Source organism: Entelurus aequoreus, linkage group LG25, assembly GCF_033978785.1.
Source record: "Entelurus aequoreus isolate RoL-2023_Sb linkage group LG25, RoL_Eaeq_v1.1, whole genome shotgun sequence".
Lineage (NCBI taxonomy): Eukaryota > Metazoa > Chordata > Actinopteri > Syngnathiformes > Syngnathidae > Entelurus > Entelurus aequoreus.
The window spans coordinates 34,607,371-34,617,342 of record NC_084755.1 but is presented as its reverse complement, the minus strand read 5'-3'; the positions used below and the strand labels follow the sequence as shown (position 1 = coordinate 34,617,342).

Here is a 9,972-nt window from a genome sequence, read left to right as displayed (position 1 = left end):
ACGTACGCCTGTAAGGTGATTGGCGAAGAAGGAGGAAGCGTTGCTGTTGCGGAAATGAGGAGTGAGGATTGGTTTTCCTTTTGGAAAGAACGAGATAAGTTGAGCTGTGTTAGTATAGCATGCTCAATAAAAGTTTAAAAAGTGCATCAGACTTGGTGTGCACTTCTTCTGGACGCTACAATTGATGTCAGAAGTGGGATGAAATGCCTCCCAGTTCGCCTTGCCATCAAACCTGGGAGTCTTCATTGAGGGCGGAATTCCCCCCGTGGCAAGCAGCGTGGCTGCACCTGTAAACGCTCTCTCTCTCTCTCTGTCTCTCTCTCTCTCTCTTTGCGGCGAGCTCCTCACGTGGCACGTACCTCCCGATGACGTAGCACACAAACAGTGCAGTATGCGCAAAGTTTTACTTCTGCCACCAATTGTAGCATCCAGAAGAAGTGCACATCAAGTCTGACGCTCTTTTTAAACTTTTATTGAGCAAGCTATACTAACACAGCTCAACATATCTCGTTCCTTCCACACGCACGTCTCCTCACTCCTCATTTACGCAACTCAAGAAGACAACATCTACTTCAGCAGGTCGTTACACTATATTCTTTAAACACAGCAACGTGTGTACCACAAATAAGCACACAGCTTTACCTTTACTTGTCTTGTTGAAAACACGCCATTCGTCATCAACTTTTCTCTTTTTAGCGGGCATCACTTGTCGCTGTGCGCCTTCCCTCACAGGACATACGCACATATAACACTTTTCAAAATAAAAGCAGCACAGTTGTATTGCACGCACGACAAAGATGTTTTTTTAAATTTATTTTGTAATTTGAGATTGCCGCTGCGCGCACGAGCATACTTCCACACGGAAGTAATACAAATAACGCTTTTCAAAACAAAAGCAGCACCGTTGTATTGCACACTCGAAATAGATGCTTTTTAAAATTTATTTTGTAATTTATAATTGGCCTCACGCGGGCCGGACAGGGACGTACAAAGGGCCGGATGCGGCCCGCGGGCCGCACAATGCCCAGGTCTGGACTAGACGTATAAGATTTCATGGGATTTAGCGATTAGGAGTGACAGATTGTTTGGTAAACGTATAGCATGTTCTATATGTTATAGTTATTTGAATGACTCTTACCATAATATGTTACGTTAACATACCAGGCACGTTCTCAGTTGGTTATTTATGCATCATATAACGTACACTTATTCAGCCTGTTGTTCACTATTCTTTATTTATTTTAAATTGCCTTTCAAATGTCTATTCTTGGTGTTGGGTTTTATCAAATAAATTTCCCCAAAAAATGCAACTTATACTCCAGTGCGACTTATATATGTTGTTTTCCTTCTTTATTATGCATTTTCTGTCGTTGCGACTTATACTCCGGAGCGACTTATAGTCCGAAAAATATGGTAACTTATAACAAAATGTGTTCATACAGTAGCCTGCTCACAGCCAGGTTAGTGTCATGTGAAAATTATGTAATATTTGGTTTGAAATCTTTTAAATTTAAACATGCAGCGTATCTAAAAGGAACAGAGGAGGATGCCAGTGCCAGAATTGGAAAAGCAAGGACCACGTTCATTATTGTAAATAAAATCTGGAAAGCAAAAAACATATCACTCAAGACCAAACTGCAAATCTTGAACTCAAACGTCAAATCCACCTTACTCAACAGTTCAGAAACCTGGAAGATCACCGCCAACATACTCAACAAAATACAGACATTCTTCAACCGCTGCCTCCTAGGTATCTACTGGCCTAACACCATCTCTAATGCCAACCTGTGGGACCTCACTAGACAAGACACAATAGAAACACAAATCAGGAGGAGGAAATGGAACTGGATTGGTCACACACTGCGTAGACACAATAGATCAATCACGAAACATGCTCTAACATGGAATCCGCAAGGCAAGAGGAAGAGAGGAAGGCCTAGAGCCACCTGGAGAAGACCCACAGAGCAGGAGATGAAGGCGCAAGGGCTGTCATAGCAACAACTGGAGCGGAGGGCACAAGACCGAAGGGGATTTGAGGAGTTTCATCAATGGCCTATGTTCCTTAGGGAATTTAAAGGCCTAAGAAAGCAAGAAAGTATCTAAAAGGATACGAAAGACTTCGACTCTTGTTTGATTACTCAATCTAGAACTACAACTCAGGAGAGCTACTTGCGGTAGCAGCCGTACGTGACAAAAAGTCGGGCCATTCCTCCACCGTCTCCGGTGCCATTAGTGTGCCGCGACCACCGGCTGCTGCTGCCCGCCCTACTGGCCATGAAGCTATGCTAGAGTCACAGGAAGACATTGTGACAGCAATAGGTGGCAAAATGATCGCCTAGATAAATTAATAGACGTCCTCACAAATATTAATGTGAATTTGAGGCACTAAATGCATTGGCGAAAAAGTGAATGTTGTGTCCTTGCCTCAATCTTTTACATTGTTGAAATCAAATGATGGCAAAAATGTATCCACATCCTGTAGAAATGTGCGTACGTGAAGTATAAAGTTGGTGTGAGGCACCGTGCATTTCCAAGTCTAGTTCAGTTTTGATACATCTCATCTTTGTCATGAAAAAGTACATAAGGCAGGTTTTTGTGCGTACACATGTTTAATATGTGAGGCCCCAGGTGTTCAACTGATCAGAGGAGGATTTTTACTTCTGCTTAACCCATAAGAAAATTGTGTGAGATATACCACAGACCATAATGTTTTTTCTAAAGTGCCTTTAATTAATGTCAAAGTTGTGTGATGTTACATTGCCCAACAAATTCCTTATTTCCAAATAATTCTACTTGACACTTGCTTTTATTGTACCACAAAATTGAATTAAATTGTATTCAAAAATATTGGAAACAGGTACATTTATTGAGTGCCTTACTATTTTTTGCTATCGTCACGGGATTTCCATAGGCAATTTTAAAGCTAACAGCAGATAGCCCTAGCTTTGCATTGAATCAAAAATATAACAAGAATCGGTGAATATTAAATATTAGACACTATTAAAGCGTTAGAATTGTTAAATGTGTTTAAAATGTCATTTAATGGCAAAAATATGCTACAAACACACTACTATTTTATATCCTATCCTGGGATAGTCACATGACATCAACTTCAAACTGTTTCTTATAAACCACTTACGCCTTTAAGTCAAGAACAATTCTACTAGGGGTCATTAAAGGACAATACAAGTGTCGCTGACTAATAATGTAAATAAAATACCATTGGTACAGTAAATTACTACTTATAATAACAATGCTATGTTTAAAAATGTGTAGAATGACAAAACTGACCAAGACCCTTTTTATTTTTTATTCCACGATACAAAAAGACAAAGACCCTTCCATTATAACTACTATAGTGAGTATGTTCAAGGTGTCATGCTGTACTATGAAAACAAATTATTTTCGGTCTGGCCTTAATTCACGAAAAAAGGAGAAATCTTAACACTAATTACACATCAGAGTTTTTCTGTGGGGTTCATAAACTTTGTTGATGATTTGTGCCAGAATATTGGTGGTGTGTGCATAAAAAGTACCCGTTACACTTGCATCACTGGACGAGCCTCTTTGGCCTTGAGATCCACACCAGATGCAGCAAAGCCGGTTCCTCCCTGCGAGGACAAAAGACGGTCATCTTAAAACTAGAAATTATAAGTAAAACAGATTCCTGGTTTTGCATATTAGTCAAGTAAACAAAGACAGATACTTATACAGACATATTTCAAGCTCATTGAGTGAATTTGCTTTTAACTTGTGGATCATGATTTGTCACACAGGATTTTAGGGAAACAAAAAATAATATGCATCAACAAACTTACAGTATGTGTGAACAGTTTAACAATACAGTGGTACCTCAGTTTGGTACACCTCCCATTTTAACACGGTTCTTGTCTACTGTCCAGTTATTACTGTACGGAAATGTGAACAAACCAATCCGTTGGCTTGCGTGTCATCAATCGAGAGCCAAAGCAGAGACTCCCATGTGTTGATGACTTAGTCTCTGTTCTTTTTGTTATTGAGTACAACTGCAAAATAAGCAACCATGGGACCAAATAATGTTGCGAGTGCCAGCATTTTGATAAAGACAGAAAAACACTATTGAATTTAAAGACAGAACACTCAGCAAAGACTTCATCCTTCCCCTCCTCCCTCTCGGCTCATCACCATCTTCACCAAGGAGAGTCTTTAATGAAGGTAAAAGTAACGTTAAATGTTCATGTATCCATGTGATGTAATACATCATTCATGTGTATTTGGCTTTGTTTTTTGCATGTTTTGCATATTTTTGGGGATCTGAAATTGTTAGAATAATTATGTATATATTATCACACTAAATTTATGCTTAAGGGCCATTGCTATAAATTATTGTCAATTGCGCTGAAGTGGTATTTTTGTATCTGTGCAAAGCTGGCAGTCCAAAAGATTGTCAGCCGTCTTTATCAGTGTTGTGTCCAGACTCGGCCTGCTGACTGCCAAGGCCGAAGACTGCCGTGACGCAGACAGAGCAGAGACAAGGCGATATGACTTGCGTCAACTCATTTTCATTTATTCTATAATCATATATTGTGGCTAACTGGAGTTGCCTAGATTACCACCTTCCCTCAGCGACAGCTTCAGTGATGTAACAGGGACCTTCCAAATAAATAGAGGAGACACGCGGGCTTGAATTTTAGAACATAGTTTGGATCTGTAACTAGAATACAGCCCAAAACACCTGTCTCCTCATGAGCTAAATTGAACTCTGTCGCTGCATGATTCCTTGCTTCTTGTCTGATTAATAGATGTCATCAGTGTTTGAACCTGACAGAAATTGTATCTGGAACAGATTAATTACATTTTTATACGACTCGGTTTTCATCTGACATTTTGGAACAAACTACTAATTAAAACCGAACTACAATATTACTATGCAGGTATAAATTTAACAGTAAAGGGTAGGAGTAACATCAAAAACACATTGGAACTAAAATATATCAATCGCAAATAGGCTGGTATTGATTTGATAATGCTTTTGGCATCAATCTTATCAATAATGGGATCGATCCACCTACCCCCTAACCACCCGCATTTACACTTTCAACGTTGAATTACTAGAAAAACTTAAAAAAGTCATTGCCACATTCATTCATAAAAGGAACGTAAGGATGTTTCCTGATGAGTTATCCTGCATTTTCAAAAATATTTTCATTTTATTGCTCCATGCAATGCAATTTGACTCCCACACTTTACATGAGTATGGCTCCCTATCTGACATTCTTTGCTGACAGGTGTAAAAATAAGTTGAGCAACGGTAATAAGTCTTAACTTTAATGATGAATAAGGTGATATGTGAAAGATAACTCATATTTCACAATTAATAGGGAAGTCAGTTTGTCAAGTCCACCATGACGTGTGCACGTACCCTTTGCAAAGGTATGATGTCTCTGTCAGAGAGCTTGTCTCCACTCACAGGATCCATCATGTCCATCCTGATGAGTTTCTCCACACACTCCTGCGTCACCACACAACCCCTAATCACAGGATGGAATCAGTCTTTTAGGGTTCAAATGTAAGTGAAAGCATAGACGAGATGGCCGTGGTGACTCACGAAGGTCGCAGGACAGCGCAGGGAATGCTGTTGCCCAGCACGTCTTTGGTTACTGCACAGACGTACCTGTCCTGAGAGGAGGAGGAAGCAACAATTGAGACGTTTCAAAACAACAGTTGTGTCGACGGCCCTCCCTCTGGCAGGCTGTCGATATAATCGAGACCAAAATCAACCACTGCTTACATTTTTTGTGATTTTGCCAGCCGTAATAAAGAGACTGCAGAATTTTGTTCATATTTTTATTTTCCTTTTTTTATATTTTATACTATAAAAATAAAGACGGTGTTTCCCATACATCCATTTATTTGTTTGTATCACAACAAATAAGATTTGGTGCTACAAGAACCCACAGAGAAAAACTGCCTTTGCTCAAACGGCTTTGCCTACGAAAGCAACAAAAGACTAAAATAAGCTTCCCACAGACCTGAAAAATCTAATAAATTACAATAATTTAGTATTTTTTTGCAAAAGATTGGTTATTGAGCAACCAGTGTTGCCAACATTGACTGATTAGTATTTTAACATGACAACCCGTATGTAGCGTGTAGGGGTGTAACGGTACGTGTATTTGTATTGAACCGTTTCGGTACAGGGGTTCCGGTTCGGTTTGGAGGTGTACCGAACGAGTTTCCACACGGACATATTAAGTAGCGTAACGCACTTTGTGTAAACAATGCACACCGAGGCACAACACATGGCATGCTAGCAGCTAACGGGCTACGATAGACTGACCATACGTCCTCTTTTCACTGGACATGTCCTCTTTTGCGACGCTGTCAGGGCGGAGTTTCTTAAATGCCTCAAATGTCCGGCATTTTGAGTTAGGGTTGCGTGTATTTTCAATGTACGTTCAGGGTTAAGAAGGGGTTGAAAACAAAACAAATTGTGCACGCAGCAGCATTGGTGAGGGAGGGGCAGAGATAGAGAGAGAGAGTTATGATAAACGCGCATGCGTCGCCAGGCTCTGCTTTTTATCCATAGATTTATCACATTTAATTTTTTATTATCTATAGCAGGGGTGTCAAAAGTGTGCCCCGGAGGCCATTTGCGGCCCACAGCTAATGTTTTAAAGGCCCACGGCACATTCTAAAAATACTATTAAAATAAACAAAAACATAACAAAAGTGAAATAAAAAAGCTTAAAGGTTCAATGTAATTTAGAAAAAGTTGCAATGTTGACTAATAAAACAAAGCAGTTTTTTTTTTATTTCAAACTGTCATTGCTCAGAACATAATATTGAATCAAAATCAATGTTATTATAAATTATTGACCTATCTAAGGTCCCGATTACTTCACATCATATATTCCACTAAAAAAAATATTTTTGGTGCAAGATTTTGCAAATTTGGTAAATAAATAACCCAAAAATTTATATTTTGTTGTTTTCTTACTGTACCGAAAATTAACCGAACCGTGACCTCTAAACCGAGGTATGTATCGAACCGAAATTTTTGTGTACCATTACACCCCTAGTAGCGTGGCTTGTTTGGCGATGGAACACTGTAGTAATTTGCCCATGTAATATTGTAGCGTTTTTAGTATAGCTATAAATGTATGCATTCATTCACTCACTGTATACATTACAGGTTTTGAGCATGTGTTTTATGTATTTTATATTGTTGCAAGTTTTAAAGTATGACTTTTTTTATCTATGCATTGTGTCCTTGGGCATTTTATGAATTGTAGGCCTCTTTAAACAGGTACTTTATGAATTATAATTTCCAGCGTATGCATTTTATAAAAGAAGAGTTCTAAAGGTCTCATTTTGAACACCAGGGGTTTATAAGAGTAGGTGCCTAGATACGTAAGGGCTGACGTGTGATGTGCTTTTAGAATATGTTCCTGTTTTTTGTGCACTGCAAAAACTGAAATCTAAGTAAGATTAAATATCTCAAAAAAGGGTGATATTTGCTTATTTTCTGTCTGATAAGATAATTCTTCTCACTAAGCAGATTTTTTGGTAGAGTGTTTTACTTGTTTTAAGGGTTTTGGTCCTAAATGATCTCAGTAAGATATTACAGCTTGTTGCTGAGATTTGATGACCTATATTGAGTAAAACATGCTTGAAACTAGAATATCAACTGTTGCAAAGCTGTGTCATCAACAACACTCACAAGTATAAAACTGCTTTTTCAAAGTAATAATTTCTTATTTCAAGCATGAAAAAAAAAAAAAATCTGGATTTTGACACAATTGTGTCTCATAATTAAAACGGATGACAGCCAAATAGACTTTGCTGTTTTATTTTCAATGAAACAATAGAAAATGCGTACGCATATAGTAGTACAGTTGGCACAGTACAGTAAACTGACAGTTAATATTTAAACATTTAACATGTGACATTTCTAACTATTTTGAACAGAAATAGTTCATGCACATTCAGATAAATTATTCAAAATTACAATAAAAAAATGATTGGCTGGGGGCCGGGCTGTGTATATATATATATATATATATATATATATATATATATATATATATATATATATATATATATATATATATATATATATATATATATATATACTAGCATTTACTTAATTTAAAAATATTTTTCAACATATTGAGAAAAAAGGTCTCATATTTGTTTTTTCTATGAAGAAAAATGCACTTGTTATTAGTGAGAATATACTTATTTTAAGGTATTTTGGGGTTCATTGAGGTTAGCTAATTTTACTTGTTTTGGAAAGTCTTGACAAGCCAAATTTTCTTGTTCTATTGGCAGATAATTTTCCTTAGTTCAAGTAAAATACACCTAATTTTTGTATTTTTGTTCTTGTTTTTGAACACTGACTTTTTGCAGTGTGTAAGTTGTCCTTGTGTTTTGGTGGTTGTGTTATTTGTTTTTCCCGTGTGTTGTATGTTAGATGGTCTACAGATGACAATTAAATCTGGTGCAACCATCGAATCCTTATGAATAATGTACCGTGGACACTGTTCATAAAATAAATACAAAATTTTAAAATTTTAAAAAAGATGTTCGCCTTGACTCACAAACACATTATAGTGCGATGGTCTGCGAATGTAGTTTGTCGTTACAACTCCATACAGTAAGTCTGCTTCTTCACCTCACTTCATTTAGTTTACCACATTGAGTACTTTAATATTCACATATTGGTGATGAAAAGCATCATTCACCACTTGTATCCTGCATTGACAGGAGCTCTTGTTGGTTGACACCTAGGGTGGTCTTAAAAAAACAGTTTGCTTTCTTCTCGCCTTCTCCGCTCCCCTTGGGTAACCCCGCTTTGTCTCTATAAAAATAGTTCATAACCGCGCCAACAGGCTTGTTTTGGTCTGCCTTTTGGAATCAAGTCAGGGCATGTGCAGTAGCATGGAATAGGAATGAGCTGGTGGAGCTGTCAAAAAACGATCATGATTGATTAAGCAATTTAATGTATTTTGAAAATCAAGACAAAAAAATAAAAATGGTTTGAAGTAAAAGAAGATATTTATTGATGACTTCTTTGTGAGCCGTTTTGAGGACCGCGTGAATCTTTAAAAATTCAATGTCCAATGACTACAAGGTTGATAGTTGATTCAGACTCTTCTGAATCGAATTGTCAAATAGTAGACTATTCGAAGGCACCTCTAAAATTGTTGTTTGTTTTTTGGGGGGGAATGACATGAATGTATCTATCCCTCTTCTCAACGAACAACTAGTGCTGTGGTGGCCCATCCCCCATTAAAAAGCACTCACAGGCTGTATTTTGATTGTGACATAAAAAAAAAGTGAAAAAAGAAATTTACATCTAGAAACAGTTCTTTGGTTTTTCATGTTTTTTACTCACTTTTTGTCTCATTTTTTTCCTGCTTCCACTACAATTACATTACATGCACATACATCATGGCAAGTGACATTTATGTTATGTTATATATATTTATGACTTAAATGGGTTTCACTGTATTTTATAAATCCCTGGGGATTGATTTAAGACTGCATTGAACCAGAACACAAAAACTGCAGGCAGCTGTGATCCCCGAGGTATCGCTTGGTTCAGTTGTGACCCGGTTGTCTCTACACATGTGAGCGAGCTTCCATTACTTATTAGAGTGGAGAAACAATAATAGTCACATGACATCTTACAATGGAGGCTCATAAAATTTCCATTTCTTGCTGTCACAAGAGATGGAGTCTTCGAAACACTAACTAGTATAAATGATGAGCTTTTGCCATGTAGCTTTTGGCTGACATAATTGTTGATACAAACTGACCTGGCGGTTGATCAGGGCCACTCGGTTCAGGCTCGGGTCGATTGGGTTAAAGCGCACTGTAATCAGCTCATTCATCTTTATAGGTTGTCCTGACATCGGACACAGCACAGTCTTGCTCTGTCAAACGTAGGGAAAGAAGCAATGAGAGGAAACAGTTTAATAATAATAT

General features: G+C 37.7%; 2 protein-coding genes across 2 annotated transcripts in view; one reads left to right on the top strand and one right to left on the bottom strand.

Annotated features, from left to right (window-relative positions):
* Window positions 1-9,972, top strand: part of abat (4-aminobutyrate aminotransferase) — a 212,215-nt gene that overhangs the window by 117,681 nt on the left and 84,562 nt on the right. The gene's annotated exons all lie outside the window — the stretch shown is intronic.
* nosip (nitric oxide synthase interacting protein) overlaps window positions 3,300-9,972 on the bottom strand; it is a 20,748-nt gene continuing 14,075 nt past the window's right edge. The window contains exons 6-9 of the mRNA XM_062036366.1: window positions 9,804-9,920; window positions 5,588-5,658; window positions 5,402-5,510; window positions 3,300-3,611 (exon numbers count right to left, since the gene is read on the bottom strand). Coding sequence (XP_061892350.1) covers window positions 3,540-3,611; window positions 5,402-5,510; window positions 5,588-5,658; window positions 9,804-9,920 — 369 coding nt within the window. The 3' untranslated portion in view covers window positions 3,300-3,539. The remainder of the gene's footprint in view (window positions 3,612-5,401; window positions 5,511-5,587; window positions 5,659-9,803; window positions 9,921-9,972) is intronic.